The 20,392-nt window shown below is 43.4% G+C and overlaps 1 protein-coding gene across 1 annotated transcript in view; it reads left to right on the top strand.

Moving 5' to 3' along the window:
- Positions 1–13,101: 13,101 nt before the first annotated feature.
- The window catches only part of LOC122931749 (zinc finger protein 420-like), a 51,316-nt gene continuing 44,025 nt past the window's right edge, over positions 13,102–20,392 (top strand). Inside the window, exon 1 of the mRNA XM_044285813.1 lies at positions 13,102–13,480. Coding sequence (XP_044141748.1) covers positions 13,102–13,480 — 379 coding nt within the window. The remainder of the gene's footprint in view (positions 13,481–20,392) is intronic.

Genomic DNA, 20,392 nt, shown 5'->3' with positions numbered 1-20,392 from the left:
CCATTTTTAACTAAATTCTTTGGCAGCGCTGGATATCAGAGAGAAAATTTCACATTTTGCTAAACCAAAATGAGTTTAGATTAGAAAGTCTTCTCTTTGATGAGACCAAAGTGAGAAAGTTAGAAAAAATAAAGTATATAAATTGTCCTCGAACAGCAATTCCCTAGATTGTCCATATGCCTTTAACAATGTTTGTTTATTGCTATAATCCATCAACTTGGCTATCACTGTTCTTGGCTGTTTTTCTGTCTTGGATACCTCTTAATGGGCTTAACCTATAAACTCGCTCAAGAACCTTTTCCAATTCCAATTTCTTGGGAATCTGAACATCAACCAAATCCTTCAGGGCATTATTATTATATATTTCTGGAATACCTATTCTTCTTACATTATTACTCCTTGTCCGATTTTCCAAATCATCTACTTTTTCTTTCATTCCCTCATTTGCTTTTTTTGACTTCTTGCAATTTTACATGTAAGGATTCCAGTCCATCTTCCACAAATAATAATTTATGTTTAAATTCCTCCACCTTGTCTAAATGCATCTTATCTTCGTCCTGTTTAATCTTTTCTTGCAATAACTATTCCACCATTTCTGGTAAGGAAGGCACTAAGTCTTTTGTTACGGCTTTAGCCAAAGAGGAATTTCAAAAGGACGGTTTATCTTCACCTCATTCATCTCCAGCACGTCCACACACAAAGGGGGCATGACTGGAAGATTGCTTCGTTCTGTTCGATTTCCCATAGACTTTCAGCTGACACTGATGATGCAAAAACAGCACCAAATATTACAGCTGCAGAAGCAACATTTAAACTGCAAAAGTTTACAAAAAGGTCATTGAAACCCTTACAGTGATTTCATCCACAGTGTTTTTATCTAATTATTCATTTTTCTTAAGCATTTTGTTGGTGCTTTTGACATTTTATGGCAAAAAAACTATTGCCAAATGTTTGCTTCATGATAATACAAATTATAAAGTTTACTGCATTTTTTGTGATGGTTTTACTCATTTTTGTTCTGTAGTTTGAGTTCATGGTATAATTTCCAGAATGCAGCTTGCTCTGGATATCTTGTTCTGCTCCACAGATACACTAGCGCTCTACACTGATAATCCTTCACATCCTCACTACACCAGAAGACCCTCCCCTATTCCCCAAATAGCAATAGATAGGCAGTTAGTCTTGTGGGGCAGCCTTCCTAAATAATTTATATGTGGGCATGTCTCTTCTAAACAACTACAAAAACAGTGCAGCCATGTAACAGTATGGATTATAGTACAGCATTACAGCACACAACTATAACTTGCAATATCACAGGCTGAGATTGTAATATAATATACAAGTTAATAGATCATTGTATGTTTCCCCAATGGTCTACTTTCATAGACAATGGTGGGATCCACAGCTGACATACACAAACAGCATAGCTGCATACACCCGATGACACATACACTAAAGATAAGTGAACCATTTCATTATGAACCAGGTTTGTTACAAACTTTGCAAAAATTTTGGCTGACAAACTAATCAAAACTTTTGTTTGTTTTGGACAAATCCAGTAAAACAGTGCATAGCACCATTTTACTGAACATGTCAGTGGGAAAAAGCACTAGGAGATAAGAAGAAGGATGCTCACATGAGAAGATGAGTCAATCAGTGCTGCAGCGGGCAGAGAGGTGCTCTAGCAGAACAAGAAGAATGCCATTCCATGTTTGGCTATGAAAGATGGTAGTTAGTTTTACAGTGTCTGCCAGAAATACAATCTTTGGTAATCAGGAACATTCAAAAGTCCAAATCAAGGTGGTATTCTACTGCCAGGGGACAGTGAAGGTCTCCTCATGATGCTGTCACATCACCATTCTGTGGGCGTCTTATGCTGCTGCCACCTCATCATTCTGTGGTCTCCTCATGCTGCTGCCACATGACCACTCTGTCACTGGGTCGCTTTGTGGTCTTCTAATGATGCTGCCACATCACCACTCTGTGGTCTCCCCATGCTTCTGCTACCTCCCCACTCTGTCACTGAGGCCACTCTGTAGTATCCTCATGATGCTGCCACCTCACCACTCTGTAGACTCCTCATGCTGCTGCCACCTTACCACTATGTCACTGGGCCACTCTGTGGTCTCCTCATGCTGCTGCCACCTCCCCACTCTGTCACTGGGCCACTTTGTGTTCTCTTGTTGCTTCCACCTTATCACTCTGTGGGCGTCTTATGCTGCTGCCACCTCATCATTCTGTGGTCTCCTCATGCTGCTGCCACATGACCACTCTGTCACTGGGTCGCTTTGTGGTCTTCTAATGATGCTGCCACATCACCACTCTGTGGTCTCCCCATGCTTCTGCTACCTCCCCACTCTGTCAGTGAGGCCACTCTGTGGTCTCCTCATGCTGCTGCCACCTCACCACTATGTCACTGGGCCACTCTCTGGTCTCCTCATGCTGCTGCCGCCTCCCCACTCTGTCACTGGGCCACTCTGTGTTCTCCTGTTGCTGCTACCTTATCCCTCTGTGGTCTCCTGATGCTGCTGTTACATCAAAACTATGTGACTGGAGCACTGTGTGGTCTCTTAATGCTGCTGCCACCTCCCCACTCTGTCACTGGACTACTCTGTGTTCTCTTACTGCTGCTGCTACCTTATTACTCTGTGGTTTCCTCATGCTACTGCCACATCAACACTTTATCTCTGGGCTACTCTGTGGTCTCCTCATTCTGATGCCACCTCCCCACTCTGTCTCTGGGCCACTTTGTAGTCTCCTCAGGCTGCTGTCACATCACCACTCTGTGGTCTCCTCACGCTGATGCCACCTTAAAACTGTGTCACTAGTCCACTCTGTGGTCTAATCATGCTGGTGCCACCTCATCACTCTGTGGTCTCCTTATGCTTCTGTCACATCACCACTCTGTGGTATTTTCGTGCTGCTGCCACGTCAACACTATGTCACTGGGCCACTCTGTGGTATCCTCATGCTGCTGCCACCTCTCCACTCTGTCAGTGGGCCACTCTGCGGACTTCTCATGCTGCCCTCCCCCCGAACTTCATGACTGGGCCACTATTTTGCCTTTTGGCCTGGCTGACATCATCATTTGATTGACCCCTTTTCTGATGGAAAGGAAGGAAAAATGAGACACACCATGGAACTTGTCTATGTAGCAACTGTAAGGCCTGTATGACATTGTCCCTATTTTGCATCAGAATTGGCTTGTGATTTGGTAGTCAATAGCAAGAGTGGGTATAAAACACAGAAGACATTCCAATATTCCATTCACGTGTCATCTCTGTTTTGTATCCACTCCTGTATTTCTTTTTTGCTTTAGCAACACTGATGGATTACTGAAAAAATGCTGACAGAGTGAAGGCGGATGCTCAACAGACAGGATCCCTTTTTGGGGATTATTGTTCTGACAGATCATAGAAAGGGCAAAATAATTAGTGACGTCAACACAAACTTACTCCTAACACCGCAGAAAGAGATTTCTGCCTTGTTAGATTTGAGTGCGTTTTCCTTTACTTGGCATTCAAACACTCCTTTGCACCTGGTAACCTCCATCACATGGTCTGGTGTAGGTGTGACTCGCCGCGGCCTGGCTTCATTCACATAGTACTACCGCAGTATACATGCTGGGCATTTGTGGGAAGCTTGGCTGCGAGTTGAATTATATCACCTTCAGACCGTGTTCACACCATAGTTAGAGCAGCGGTTAGGACCCCATGCCATGCTGAGAGCCGTGACGTGGTGCATGATGGGCTCCGATATATCCATGACTGGAATATATTGGCGAAAGTCTCAGCTTTCAATACCTTTATTCATGTCTTGCCAGCATAGTCAGTGTTATATCTGTTTGGTGCATTCTCTCTGTGTGTTTCATATGATTGCTACATTTTTTGTGTAGTTTGCTCTTGTGGTGCATGTGGACCGCGCCGACATCCTCCATTGTATGCATAATTTGCTGGGGTTAGTCGATTACTGCGGTCCACATGCGGTTGGGCTGCTCCCCCAATAAAAGACACGCCACAGTGTCAGGGGTTCAGCAGCTCCTCCAGAATCGCCACTATATATTTTATTATTCCCTTGTTTTTCTCTTTCTGCCTTGTTAGACTTGAGTGTGTTTGCCTTTACTTGGCATTCAAACACTCCTTTGCACCTGGTAACCTCCATCACATGGTCTGGTGTAGGTGTGACTCGCGGCCTGGCTTCATTCACATAGTTCTACCGCAGTATACATGCTGGGCATTTGTGGGAAGCTTGGCTGCGAGTTGAATTATATCACCGCCAGACCGTGTTCACACCATAGTTAGAGTAGCGGTTAGGACCCCATGCCATGCTGAGAGCCGTGACGTGGTGCATGATGGGCTCCGATATATCCATGACTGGAATATATTGGCGAAAGTCTCAGCTTTCAATACCTTTATTCATGTCTTGCCAGCATAGTCAGTGTTATATCTGTTTGGTGCATTCTCTCTGTGTGTTTCTTACTCCTAACACCCTCTGCACTGTCAGGAGCGGCTCTACTTGTAAAAGCATTTTATAGAACAGGTTCTGTAGATATCTATGTGGAATCAGCTGATGACGGTGTAAAAGTAGTACGCTCTTTCACTCTGTAGTAGGTTCTTGGGCCTTTGCACAATTCTTTATACCTTGTGCTAACATTGACATGTAAGACTGGGTTCACACTTGAGTTATTTGATCAATTTTGGCCCCATAACTGCCCAAATAAGTGAAGTGTGCAGTGATTCTAAGAGCGACGCCTGTCATCTTAGTGTCATACTGACTTACAGTATTGTTTTACTACCACAGCAGACTCTTTATGGGTGTTGCTGCAAGGAACCGTGTTCTAAATCACTACAGTCAGGTCCATAAATATTGGGACATCGACACAATTCTAACATTTTTGGCTCTATAAACAACCACAATGGATTTGAAATGAAACGAACAAGATGTACTTTAACTGCAGACTGTCAGCTTTAATTTGAGGGTATTTACATCCAAATCAGGTGAACGGTGTAGGAATTACAACAGTTTGCATATGTGCCTCCCACTTGTTAAGGAACCAAAAGTTGTGGGACAGAATAATAATCATAAATCAAACTTTCACTTTTTAATACTTGGTTGCAAATCCTTTGCAGTCAATTACAGCCTGAAGTCTGCAATGCATAGACATCACCAGACGCTGGGTTTCATCCCTGGTGATGCTCTGCCAGGCCTCTACTGCAACTGTCTTCAGTTCCTGCTTGTTCTTGGGGCATTTTCCCGTCAGTTTTGTCTTCAGTAGGTGAAATAAATGCTCAATCAGATTCAGGTGAGGTGATTGACTTGGCCATTGCATGACATCCCACTTCTTTCCCTTAAAAAACTCTTTGGTTGCTTTTGCAGTATGCTTTGGGTCATTGTCCATCTGCACTGTGAAGCACCATCCAATGAGTTCTGAAGCATTTGGCTGAATATGAGCAGATAATATTGCCCGAATTACTTCAGAATTCATCCTGCTGATTTTGTCAGCAGTCACATCATCAATAAATACAAGAGAACCAGTTCTATTGGCAGCCATACATGCCCACGCCATGACACTACCACCACCATGCTTCACTGATGAGGTGGTACGCTTAGGATCATGAGCAGTTCCTTTCCTTCTCCATACTCTTCTCTTTCCATCATTCTGGTACAAGTTGATCTTGGTCTCATCTGTCCATAGGATATTGTTCCAGAACTGTGAGGGCTTTTTAGATGTAGTTTGACAAACTCTAATCTGGCCTTCCTGTTTTTGAGGCTTACCAATGGTTTACATCTTGTGGTGAACCCTCTGTATTCACTCTGGTGAAGTCTTCTCTTAATTGTTGACTTTGACACACATATACCTACCTCCTGGAGAGTGTCCTTGATCTGGCAAACTGTTGTGAAGGGTGTTTTCTTCACCAGGGAAAGAATTCTTCGGTCATCCACCACAGTTGTTTTCCATGGTCTTCTGGTCTTTTGATGTTGCTGAGCTTACCGATGCGTTCCTCCTTTTTAAGAATGTTCCAAACAGTAGTTTTGGCCACGCCTAATGTTTTTGCAATCTCTCTGATGGGTTTGTTTTGTTTTTTCAGTCTAATGATGGCTTGCTTCACTGATAGTGACAGCTCTTTGGATCTCATCTTGAAAGTTGATAGCAACAGATTCTAAATGCAAAGGCGGGCAGACATTTTTGAAACCCCAACAGATGGGTAATTTCCCTTGTTTGGGATGCTGCAATTATGACAACATGCTGAAAGGTAATACCTTTGTTCACCCATATAGCGGCAAGAAATTGACGTCACTGACATGTGCAGTACATCTGGGGAGACGCCGACATGTATGGACAACATAAGGATGCAGCTGGAACCGATCTAGTGTAGACCAGGTATTTGTGATTGGTAGAGCAGCACCTCTACTGGCAGCAGCGATCATTTTAATTAACACACAGGTGTCCTTGATTGATAGTATGTGGTCATTGGTTATATGTTGTCACATGTGGGGGGCCGACTATGGTATTTGTATGCTTGATCATTTTTGTACCAGTATACTCGTATTTGTGTGTGCACTCTGGTCCCCAATAAAAGTCACACTGGATATGATTCTGTGATACCTTCTTTGAACCATTCACGTCTGTGTTTTGGCCAGTGATTTCCATTAGTGATTGTGAATAGGCCGCAAAGACAAATCTCCTCAAGCTTTATGGTAACAATAAAATTTTCCATGAAATGGCGGTAAAAGAAATTCATACCTCATCCATTTGAGCACAAAGAAGCCACCACAACCATCTTGATTGAACATCCGGGGCAAAATCTTGACGTATGATGTGATCAAGCTGGTCGGCATGGTGACATCATACATCCCGTGCATGAGATTTTGCGCAAAATCTTTAATCAAGATGGTTATGGCGGCCATTTGGAGCTCAAATAGATAAGATAATTTTTTTTTTTTTAAATGACTAACCCCTAAAAGCCCTAATTTTTCATCTCAGATGTCGCAATAAGCAATGAACGTGGCATCTGAGTAATTCAATGACAGGGACCGGGAGGGGCGCAATTGTCATTGCGCCCGAAACTTACAAAGAAATGCACTTTGTGACTAAATAATCCGTCATGAAGGAAAATTTTTGTCAAATTTGGAGAAAGCAGCTAAATTGAGTTTCTGTAAACTTCGCTTATCATTAAGGGCTCATTCAGACGGCCATATGTTGCATTCACTTCAATGTGGCCCTTTTCTTCTGTTCCACGGCTCCACAAAATAAATAATACATGTTTTGTACTTTGACAGTAAAAATCAAGATGTGGCCCCATTGAAGTCTATGTTACACAAAAATGTGAAATGCAATCCCTTTTTTTGTGAACATGCTGAATTGTCTGCCAAAAAAATTGATCCTCATTTTAGCGGACAGCATACTGCCATCTGAATTGTGAGCCAAAACCAGAAGTGAAGCCTACACAGAGATAAAGTATAAGAGACAGACCTGCGCCTGTTCTGTGTTTAAAGACGCACTTGGTTTTGGCTCAAAATCAATTATGGAAATCACTGACCGAAAACGGACTCATGCCCACGGCGGATCTGCCAAACACGGATTCTGGCAGTTTTTGTTTTCCACGTTTTATGGAACATCTAGCCCACAATTAAACAGTCTTATCCTAATTTTTTTGTTCCAATTTTTTTGCGGGGCCGCAGAACGGATGTGTGGATGTGGACAGCCCAATTGAAGTGAATGAATCTGCATCCGATCCACAAACAGAGTAGTTATCATGAGGACTCAAACCACCGACGTGTGCATGAGGCCCTTTTTGCGGGGCCGCAGAACGGATGTGTGGATGTGGACAGCCCAATTGAAGTGAATGAATCTGCATCCGATCCACAAACAGAGTAGTTATCATGAGGACTCAAACCACGGACGTGTGCATGAGGCCCTAGGCCAATTTCATCCATATTGTTTTTATCTAATTATTTGTTTTCTGCAACATGTTGTTGGCAAAAAAGCTGAATCCAAATGTTTTCTACACGATAATAAATAATAATAAAGTACACTACATTTCTTGTGATCTCCATGATTTCTAGTGTCATACTTGTCATGGCTTCTCTTAAAAAAAAAAAAACTGCTAAAAGTGTGTGACAAAGAAAACGGCACTAAAGAAATGCTTCTAAAAAAAAAGTATGAATTTCATGTTTTTTTTTCTAAGTTGCCAAAAACAACCCCCAAAAATGGTGAAAAATTTAAGTGCAAATTAAATAGTGCTAAGTCCTGTGGAATAGCTTGTAAATGTTATATCTGTTTTTGCTTTATTTTTTACTAAAACCCTGAAATGTTATCTGGGCCAGCAAAATTATCATCTGAATGACTGGAGTAGTAGTCATTGTGAGGCTAATGTCCAGGTGAGGATCTCTCACTATTGTTGTATGGACAATCACACGTCTCTGTAAAAGTGGTAGACAATACACAAGGCGCGGCCTCATCTCCACATTACAGGGCAGCGATGGAGGCATATCCATGGAACTTTTTTGTTTCAGTTTCACTCAATGACAAAAAGTAATCCACAATACATCTTCTTTGGATAATCATAAAAAATTTAACACAAGCAAAAATAAACAATCCCCTACCATCTGCCAGAACTTTGGCCGACCAGGAGCAAAATGAGGAGAGAACAATTACCCACCTAGCAATCTGAAGAATATTTTTTTTTGAATTATTTGATAGTATTAAAGGGGTTATCCTGATAAATATAATGATGACCTTTCTTCAGGATAGGTGATCATTATGAGATCGGTGAGGTCTGAGTTCTGGCACCCCCACCAATCAGCTGTTACAGGGACCCTCCATGCACACTGGAGTTATGGTGAGCTCTGGCTCCCGGCATCTCTCAAAGCACGGCGCCATACCTAGTACAGAGGCCGTGATTAGTAAAGCAGCTTAGCCAATTCACTTCAATAGGGCTGAGCTACAGCTAGGCCATGTGACCGATGTAAGGTGACATCACGTGGCCTAGGAAGCTGATCATCAAGGGTCCAGGGTATCGGACTCCTGCCGATCAGATATTGATGACCTATCCAGAGCGTAGAAAAATGCAGACGGTATCAGCAGCATCTCACATCATCGACTTTATTCGGACTTCAAAGCAGTAATACAAATGCCAATGTTTCGGCTGATACACAGCCTTTGTCAAGCCTGTTCACATTGTGTTACATCCATCAATTTATAATAAAAAACAATTGCGCCCCCCCCCCCCATCCAGATTATCCAATTGCAGACAATGGCACAAATACACCAATGAGAATGTGTGTTCACTTCATCTAATTCACCTATGTGCCTCACCTGAGTCTCCAACAATCCTCCTGAAGGTTAACCCCATCATCACATAACACCTGTAATTACCGAATCTCAAATATAAAACAAAATGACACTTGCCATGTCCGGCGTTCCTTACCACTCAGTGCGCATGTATACCCATCATTGATGGCCTACGTACTGCATCCATCGGTCCGCCCCTCTAAGCGCCATGTTGCTCCGTCCTCTACTGCCGACGTCATCCGGTCTCGACAAGTGCTCCCGATTACCTCATCCTGGCATCGACGCGCAACTTACTGACCTCACAACCGGTGTCCCAGTGTTACCGCGGCAACACACAAAGACACTGAAGGTATCCAGGGATCCATAGGAGTCCCATGCCTACAAACTGTGATAAATCACAAGCGTAAGGGGAACTAGATAATCAATGATCCCAATCCATACAAGTATGGATTATGGGATAATGCCCCCAGACTGTCCGGGTGATGAATCTACATATTATAATAAAGTCAGATATGTATATGATCAGGGTAACCCCTATAGGTTCTAATCTACAGAGGCATAATCTGATGTCACTATACACACTCCTCATAATCTAATTCTGTCCCCCCAATAACCAAAGTGGGCAGCAACATATCCTGCTCCGCCATTGTCAAAGGGCAGAATTGCCGAATCCACTCCCTCATATAATCACGGGTGGGGAAAAAGGCCACTGTATGTAAAAACAATACTAGCATTGTACACCCACAAAGAGATCACACAACCCAAACTTAATCTATTGTGGCAACATTGAACTCAATGTTTAATCCATAGGGTTGGAGTGACTTCAGATTGTATATCTATTTGAGTTCTTTTTTTTCTCAAAATCTTGTTCTTGTCCCCTCCCCTTCGGAGATAACCTACCCCATCTATTGCACGAAACCGTAATTGATCTATGGAATGTCCACATTGAATAAAGTGCTTTGCTACAGGTTTGTCAATCATCCCTTTCCTTATTGTGCTCTTATGCTTATTGATCCGCTCCCTTATTTCCATTGTCGTCTCACCAACATATATAAAACTGCATGGGCACTGTATCATGTAAATGACATCTCCAAATGGGATCTAGCGGGTATCTTGGGAGTGATGTTGGATAAGGCTGTGGATGAGGGGATCATCAATGATGACCTGAGTAATTACTTGCGAGTCAGCCATCCCATCACTCCCGTGATATATGTTGTCACAGTCGTGACCTTCTGTCTATGCTCTCGCTGCAGCTCCGTTCCTGTGTGTTGTTTGTGGTTCTTTATGGGTTAACTCCCCTGTGTGCCTATTAGGAGTAAATCCTGTCTGTCTGCTCCATGGGTGTGGCCTCTCTGCTGCACTCACGGAATCTGTATATTTGGCTGAATTTCCCTTAGTTCTGGTTCAGCTCTTCTAGTATGTGTTTGTCTTGTCCTTTTCTTGGTTTGTACTTTGTCTCCCATGCTGCTGACCCATGGGATCCGTGGTTGTCTATGTTCTGTGAGTTCGCCTTCTTGTTCATTGTCATCCTTTCTCCTGTGTTTCTGTTATCAGGGTTGCCAGTTATGTTTGAGTTCCCCTGTGTAAATTATTATTATGTCCTTATGCCTCTGCCCTGATTTGTCTTGTCTGTCTTGTTTCGTACCTGTCTTCCCCTATTTCAGATTCGTTCCCCCGTATGGAGGGTTCTGTCTCTGCGTTAGGCCCCTTTCACACGGGCGTTGGGGGAAAATGTGCAAGTGCATTGCAGGAACATGCGCAATTTTTCCGCGCGAGTGCAAAACATTTCAATGCGCTTTGCACTCGCGTGAGAAAAATCAGCATGTTTGGTACCCAAACCCGCTTGGGATCGGTGTTCTGTAGATTGTATTATTTTCCCTTATAACATCGATATAAGGGAAAATAATAGCATTCTGAATACAGAATGCTAAGTAAAATAGCGCTGGAGGGGTTAAAAAAAAATTAAAAATTAAACTCACCTTAATCCACTAGATCGCGCAGCCGTCATCTCTTCTGTCTTCTTTCTTTGCTGTGTGCAGGAAAAGGACCTGGGTGACGTCACTCCGGTCATCACATGATCCATCACATGATCCATCACCATGGTAAAAGATCATGTGATGGACCATGTGATGACCGGAGTGACGTCACCATAAGTCCTATTCCTGTACACAGCAAAAAAGAGACAGAAGAGAAGCCGGGCTGCGCGAGCAAGTGGATTAAGGTGAGTTTAATTATTATTTATATTTTTTTTAACCCCTCTAGTGCTATTTTACTTAGCATTCTGTATTCAGAATGCTATTATTTTCCCTTATAACCATGTTATAAGGGAAAATAATAATGATCGGGTCTCCATCCCAATCGTCTCCTAGCAACCTTGCGTGAAAATCACACCGCATCCACACTTGCTTGAGGATGCTTGCGATTTTCACGCAACCCCATTCACTTCTATGGGGCCTGCGTTACGTGAAAAACGCACAAAATAGAGCATGCTGCGATTTTCACACAACGCACAAGTGATGCGTGAAAACCACCGCTCATGTGAACAGCCCCATAGAAATGAATGGGTCGGGATTCAGTGCAGGTGCAATGCGTTCAACTCATGCATCGCATCCGCGCGGAATACTCGCCCTTATGAAAGGGGCCTTAGGGGTTATTCTGTTCAGCAAGCCCTAGCTGCACCTTTCTTTGCAGCAGAGTGCCGTGGGCAAGGCCATGCAGTTTACTTCTGGTGGAGCAAGTCCTCCTTTGCTCATTGTCACTCCTGTTTCCTTGCTATGTACTCCTTCTTGTGTTATTAGTTGCCCTGTTTGATTTGCCTGTCTATGTTATGTTTGCCTATGTGCCAATCGGTACCTTCTGGTACCTGTTGTCTGTTCGTTCTTGCTGTCACTGTCTAGTTCACGCTCTGGAGTGGACCCTGGCAACTTCCTGCTGCAAAGTCTAACCCTACCATCTGGGGCCCTAGTAAATACCAGGAGTTGCTTAGTCACCCCCCTCTGGAGTATTACTAGACAGTGGCACAGTGGGGGGTTTCTCCCACTGCGCTGACGGTACATAGAGTTTATGTTTTGTCTGTGCGGCCTTCTCTGGTTTTTGTTTGTGCAATAAACTCTTGTGTGTCTGTACCTGATTTCCATTTGTTTATTGCTTGACAACGCAGAGGTCTTTCGCTGGATCTCTAACTCGTGACATATGTGCTACCGAAGATCCATAAAAGATTAATGGATCCCCCTGGCCGGCCCATTGTTTCGGGCAGGGGTTCCATTTTCAAAACTCTCTCTATCTTTCTGGACAAGATCTTGCGTGTCCATGCAACCTCGGCCCCATCCTACATTAGGGATACGGGTCACTTTTTGACCAAATTAAGTAAAATGAGATTACCTAAGAAGTTTTTGCTAGTCAGCTTTGATGTTGTATCACTATATAAATCTATTGACCATACATATGGGCTTAATGTCGTCGATGTGGCCCTGGCTAGCACGGGTCTCTCTCCGGGGGCGGGCCGGCTGATCCTCGACCTCCTGGAGGTGGTCCTGAGGAGGAATTATTTCCTCTTTGGTAACACCTTCTACCAGCAGAAGCGTGGGGTGGCCATGGGGTCCAATGTGGCCCCGGCCTACACTAACATCTTCATGGCGGAGGTCGAGGATCGACTGGTATATCACTCCAATTTCATTGAGAGAGTCATGTGCTGGTGGTGCTACATCGACGACATTTTCATGATTTGGGTAGGCAGCGCCATTTAACTAGATGAGTTTCGCCAACATTTGAACTCTGGTGTCTGGGGACTCCCATTCACTGTGACTATGTCAGACAGGGAGCTGCAGTTTCTGGACGTCAGGGTGTATCTGCAGGATGGGGTACTTAAAACTGATCTCTTTCAGAAACCCACTGACAAAAATACACTGTTGATGTATGATAGTAATCATCCACACAAGATGGTTGACTCGCTGCCATGGAGCCAGTTGTTGCGGGTACACCGGGTTGTGTCGGTGGATGAAACTTTTGAAAAACGTATTGATGAGATGTGTAGGAAGTTTACAAACAGGGGATATCCCAAGAAGTTGATTGGACGCACTAGGAACAGGATTAGAAACACGGAGCGCAAGGAGACTTTAAATGGGAGTTCCCACAGCAGAATTGAGACGAGGATCCCTTTTGTATCAATCTATGGTGAAGATAGTGGTAAAATCGCCACAATCCTTAGAGAAGAATAGCATATTCTACATCGTGGCCTGCCCACTATCAAGGAATTTGAATTACCTCCCATGATGGCATACAAAAGGGGCCCCAACATCAATGATCGAGTCGTCCAGGCAGATGTTGGAGGAAAAAAATCTAGATAGACAACTGCTCCTGGCCCCCCAAAAATATGAGAATTTCCCTTGTCTCTCAGGCTGCAACTGTAGTGGCATCATGAGAGGTGATAGCTTCCCACATCCATACAGCGGCAAAATTTTTTAGTTGAATAATACTATATATGCAGATCTAGAGATGTAATTTACATGATACAGTGCCCATGCAGTTTTATATATGTTGGTGAGACGACAATGGAACTAAGGGAGCGGATCAATAAGCATAAGAGCACAATAAGGAAAGGGGTTTCACAGGGCATTTGAATTCCAAACTACTTCTCATGCTTTAGTGCCCCTAAAATGCCAGGGCAGTATAAATACCCCATAAGTGACCCCATTTTGGAAAGAAGACAACCCAAGGTATTCCGTGAGGGGCATGGCGAGTTCATAGAAGATTTATTTTTTTGGCACAAGTTAGCGGAAAATTGATTTTTTTTTGTTTTTTCTTACAAAGTCTCATATTCCACTAACTTGTGACAAAAAATTAAATCATACATAAACTCACCATGCCCCGCCGCGAATACTTTGGGGTGTCTTCTTTCTAAAATGGCATTATAGCACCTCAAGAAACATGACAGGTGCTCAGAAAGTCAGAGCTGCTTCAAAATGCGGAAATTCACATTTTTGTACCATAATTTGTAAACGCTATAACTTTTGCGCAAACCAATAAATATACACTTATTGGATTTTTTAATCAAAGACATGTAGCACAATAAATTCTGACACAAACTTCTATAGAAATGTAATTATATTTGAACAATTTTACCAGAAAAAGTTAAAAATACACTTATTTTGATTAATATCAGAAAAACTAAAAATCTCAGCAGCAATCAAATACCACCAAAAGAAAGCTGTATTTGTGAGAAGAAAAGGAGTTAAAATTTATTTGGATGCCAAGTTGCATGACCGAGCAATAAACCATTACATTTGTGAAGTGCCGATTTGTAAAAAAGGGCCTGGTCACTAGGGGGTATAAACCTGTGGTCCATAAGTGGTTAAACGTCCACACTATAGACAAAAAATGTGGAGCTGATTATTTGAATTTACGCAAAAAGTCACAGTCTGCGGATGATGTACAGTATATGTCACTAATAGGTATTAAAGAAATATATCTTGCTGCTGTCAAACACACACACAGGGCCTGATTTTTCATTACTCTGACAGCTCACTCCACTTTCACATATGGCTTAAGTCAGTTTTAGCCAAGTCCGATTTATGATCGGCCCTTTAAGACTGTAATAAATGTGGTTTGATGGTAGCAGTTTATCTGTCAGTAAGCAGCTTTACAAAAGTCGCACGTCCTTACGAAAAAGTCGCATGTTCTATTAAAAAGTCTCATAAGATAAGGATGGTCCTCACTGGAGTGAAATTGCACATTTTTGTGCGACTTTTTAAATAGTACCAATAGTAAATCTGTCTAGAGATTAATTTACATAAGAAAACACGCCCACTGTCAGAAAACTGGCGAGCATAGTGCAGAGCAGAAAAAAGTTGCAAATTTGTGCGCAGTTTTAGCGTTTGCACATTTTTTTGCGACTTTTTCACTCCATTATTCACTCCATTATTTTGACTTGAGCTAATGATAAATCTGGCCCACAGTCTTTGAAAAGCTTTTGGTAGTAAAGAAAAATCTAATTTCTCTCCCTGCACTATCTGTCCCTTTCTCAGCACGGATGTCCCTGAAACTGATCAATTTAGCGCAGGTAAAAATATCTTGCTGCTGCCAAACACACACACAGTAGTCCTTGAAAGGACTTTTGGTTCTTTGAAAAGCTGTCTTAGAATAAGAACTGTGAAGTTCGCTCCCTACACTGTCTTTCACTTCCTACGCTCAGCTCTCCCTGACTCGCAATGAGCCGAACCTGCGTCATCGGGTGCTATATAATCTCCGGGGAAGCGTTCCGGCCAGCCAATCACTGCAATGTCAGTAGCTAACAAGGTTACAGCATTACAGCATTACAGTGAAGGGCATTACTTACTTTCATATGACATTCGTCATATTCGCTAATTCTACCAAGCCATTGAAGCCAACCATAGTAAACCAGGTCCAAGTTGAAATCACAATGCGATTAATATAACTCGAAGTGGCAAGGGGCACTGACTGGAGCAGCCAGGAAGCCAGGAATCCAAAGGACAGGTAAGAACAACTTTAGGGAAGTGGGAAAGAAAAAAATATAACAATAAAAAAACAAACAAAAAAAATGAATATTCGATTTTGCGAATATATAGCACTATATTCTAAATATTCGCGAAATCTCGAAATCGCGATATTCGAGATAAAAATTTGCAATTCGAATATTCGCGCTCAACACTCGTAAAGATAAGATCCAGAGTGTGACCATTTCTGTGGGTGAGAGCGGGAGACCACTGTGAGAGGCCGAAGGATGAAGAAAATGAGGGAGGCTGTTAAGTTGCAGGTGTCAATAGGGATGTTGAAGTCACCCATGATGATAGTGGGGATGTTGGCAGAAAGTGTAAAAGCCATGTGTTAAAGTGGTCAAGAAAGATAGTGGCTGAGCCGGGGGGTGGTAAATTACAGCTACTTAAAGGTTGGAGGGAGAGTAGATGCAAACAGAGTGTACTTATTTCTTTACTTTATGCACTTATATAGCGTTACTATATTCCACAACGCTTTACAGACATTAGCATCACACTGTCCCCAATGGGGCTCACAATCTAAGTTCCCTATCAGTATGTCTTTGGAGTGTGGGAGAAAACTGGAGAACCCAGAGGAAACCCGAGCAAACATGGCGAGAGCATACAAACTCTATGCAGATGTTGCCCATGGTCGGATTCGGACCTAGGACCCCAGTGCTAACCACTGAGCCACCGTGCTGCCTGTACTTCAAATGAAGTGAGTGTAATGGAGGGTGGCAGTGGAGTTGGGCTGTAGGAGCAGGTGTCTAATAGGAAAAGACCAAATCCACCACCATGTTTGCAGCCGGGAAGGGGGGGGGGGGTGAATGAAATGAAATCCGCTATAGGAGAGTGCAGCAGGGGAGGAGGTGTCAGAGGGTGTCAGACGTGTTTTTGAGAGATGAAGAGGTCATGAAAGTAGGACAGTTTGTTATAGACAGAGCGAGCTTTCCATAAAGCTCCTGCAAGAAGAACTAAAGGAGCAATGGTCAGAGGAATGGTTATTAGGTTTAAGGGGTTGCAGTAATTTGTAGAAGGAGATTTGTAGTAGGCGGTAGAGGTAATAGTGGGTATTTGCAGGGGGCCTGGATTTGGAGAGAATAAGAGAGGGCATGAGGTATCTGTGTGTGTACTTGAGAAGGAAGTGTTTTATGTTACCAAACAGGTTAGTTCAAGCGGTCAGATGGAGGAAGAGATAGATAGTTCCTTGCAGGGTTAAGGGATGTGGGGGTATTTCAGGAGATTTTGGAAAAGTGGGAAGAGTAAGATGAAATATTGAAACATCGTTTGCATTAACTAACTAATTATCTTTGGTTCCCTTCTGGTTCAATTCTGGCATTACTTACCTACACGTTTATTGGTTGCTTAGAAGGCGCCAAACGTGCGGGGAGGAGACTCGAGCATTGCGCAAAATCACATGTGGTACTAAGCCTAGTACCGACATGTGCCGAGCAAAAAGGTGCTTGAGCCGAAAAGGTACTCGGCGAAGCATACTCGCTCAACGCTAATGTAGACCTCTTCTGGTCATCTGCTTGGATTTTTTCTGACTGTGCTTATTTCTTTATTAGGAGCCACTTATACAATTTGAGTAAATTTTACTGTCTCTTCTCCATAAAATATATGATGCATCAAAAACAGAAAATCATTTATAATCATTGCACGTGTGATCCATAGAGAACCAGACATTGAGACAAACAATCATCAACACATAATTTAGAAACATAAAAATATAAAATAATAATCCAAATAGAAATCTGCTTATTACACCATTATTTCATAGATGTTATTACTGATTCTACCCCTTCCTGTTCTAGGTCATAATAGTCTGTTGAGGCAGTAGGTGCTTACCGTTCAGTAACTTGCTGATACAGTGCTATACTGGCATGGGGCTCAAAAGCTTTGTCTACATTATTATTATTTGCAGGTGTCCAATATGTTGTGCCTATTGTGTGCCAGCGTGAAAAGTCACCACTTTTATTATTAGGACCCACACACACAAAGTTTAATTTTTTCTGTTTCCGATCTGTCCACATCTGTATGTCCATTCCTCGGCACCCACAATAAAAAAATTAGAATATGTCCTATTCTACATTAGTGTTGAGCGAGTATGCTCGGCCGAGTACCTGTTCGGCTCGAGCACCTCTTTGCTCAGCACATGTTGGTACTCGGCTGAGTACCACATGTGCTCTTGAGCAATGCTCGAGTCTCCTCCCCGCACATTTGGCGCCTTCTAAGCATCCAATGAACGTCTATGTAAGTAGCACCCTTCACTGTAATGTCATCACCATGTTAGCTACTAGCATTACAGTGATTGGCTGGCCGGAACGCGCCATTGTTATATAACACCCGATGACGCGGGTTCGGCTCATTGCGAGTCAGGGAGAGCAGAGCGTAGGAAGGCAAAGACAGTGCAGGGAGCAAAATTCACAGTTCTTATTCTATTAAAGCTTTTCAATTAACCAAAAGTCCTTTCAAGGACTACTGTGTGTGTCTTTGACAGCAGCAAGATATTTTTCTTTAATACCTATTAGTGACATATACTGTACATCACTCGCAGACTGTGACTTTTTGCGTAAATTCAAATAATCAGCGCCACATTTATTGTCTATTGTGTGTGCCTTTAATACACATCCGTGACATATACAGTACCCCATCCAAAAACTTTTTCTTTAGCGCAAATTTGAATAATCATGGGCCAGCCCTCATCTACTGTCTCTGTAGTAGGTGCGTGTAATACACATCAGTGACATATACAGTACTGCACCCGAAAACTGTTTCTTTAGCGCCAATTTAAATAATTTGTGCCTAATATAGTGTTCATATTTTGTGGGTTTCTGAGACATATACATTATTGCATCCAAAAACTGTTTCTTTAGTGTAAATTACTATAATCTGGGCCTAATCTAGTGTCCATAGTGTGTGGCTTGCTGGGAGATATACTGTCCTGCATCTGAAAATATATTTAGCTCACTCTGATCATCCTTCCTCCCACCATGGATAGTTTGGCCAAACAAGTGATCCCACACTCGTATATTCACAGGACCTCTTTTTAACACCAGTACTTGGTTTGTCTCTCTCGCCAAGCACGCTTGAAGAGAAACGTGAGATCTTGGGCCCTGATTCCCAACCTCTTGAGCATCCACAGTCACAAGAAGATGACAGTGGAGAACGGCAATCATTCGTTCACGAGGTGCATGAGGATGAGAAACAGTTGTCAATCAGTGATGTTGTGGTTAGGTCAAGTCAGGAGGATGAGCACAGTGAGGAAGTGGAAATGGAGGTGGTGGACGATGAGGTCACTGACTCAACATGGGAAGGTGAAAAGCCGAGCAAGGACAGCAGTACAGAGAGGGAGGGATCCGCAGCACCGTTACAGGCTAGAAGAGACAGTGGGGTTGCAAAAGAGAGAAGTCGGCCCACACCAAACAGGCCTGCAACAGTTACACCGAGCACCCCCATGCGTAAATCTCCCTTGCCAAGGAGTAGGTGTTCCGCAGTATAGTGCTTTTTTTTAAGGAAAGTGTAGACGACAAAAGAGTTGTAGTTTGCAACCTGTGCTGTACCAAAATGAGCCGGGCCATGAACACTAGCAACCTCACCAGCCTGATCCAGCACATGGCATCCAAGCACCCTAATAAGTGGGCCGAAAGACTGGGTCCACAATCTGGGTCTGTGGGTCACACCACTGCCTCCTTTTCTTCTGTGTTACATACTGCTGGCCAATTCCCTGTCAAAGGCGCAGGCCCGGATGCCCCAAGACCTGCACCTGGTCCTTTTCATAAACCATCAGCAAAAACATCCACTTCCCTGTCCCAGCGCAGCGTCCAAATTTTCAATAACACAGGAATTTGAATGCAAGTGCAAATACCCACACAATCACAGGCCTTAGCATTGAATGCGCAACTTTCAAAATTACTAGCCCTTGAAATATTGTCATTTAGGCTTGTGGACACTGAGGCCTTCCACAGCCTGATGTCGGCGGCGTCACTCGGTATGCAGTCCCCAGCCACCACAATTTTTCATGGCATGCCGTGCCCGCCTTACACCAGCATGTGTCCCAGAACATCACCCGTGCCCTGACCAACGCACTTACTGGGAAGGTAGACTTTACCACTGGCACATGGACAAGTGCTGGAGGCTGAGACGCTACATTTTCCTGACCGCACACTGGGTGAATGTTGTGGAGGCTTGGAGTGAGTCAGACCATGGGATGGCACTTGTGCTACCATTGCCCAGGAACGAGGGCCCTACATCCATCAGGGTCTCCGCCAGCAGCTATGTTACTGGCTCCAACCCCCACTTCTCCTCCTCCTCCTCCGCCGCCTCCTCCTCTACTTCCACCTCCAGCACAAGTTAGCCATCAGTCGGTAGCTGGAAGCAGTGTAGCACTGCTGTGGGGAAGGCCGTGCTGAAGCTGATCTGCTTAGGGGACAAACAGCACACCGCCGCAGAGCTACTGCAGGGAATAAGGGACCAGACCGAGCTGTGGCTATCGCCACTCAACCTAAAACCAGGCATTGTTGGTGGTGGCTTTGGAGCTTGACAGCCTGACACACATCCCATGCCTAGCCCACATTTTAAAATTTGTTGTTCAGCTTTTTATGGA

This window comes from Bufo gargarizans, chromosome 3 (genome assembly GCF_014858855.1).
Source record: "Bufo gargarizans isolate SCDJY-AF-19 chromosome 3, ASM1485885v1, whole genome shotgun sequence".
NCBI classification, from domain to species: Eukaryota; Metazoa; Chordata; class Amphibia; order Anura; family Bufonidae; genus Bufo; species Bufo gargarizans.
Note: the sequence above shows the minus strand (reverse complement) of the source record. Positions and strands in the feature narration are given on the sequence as shown.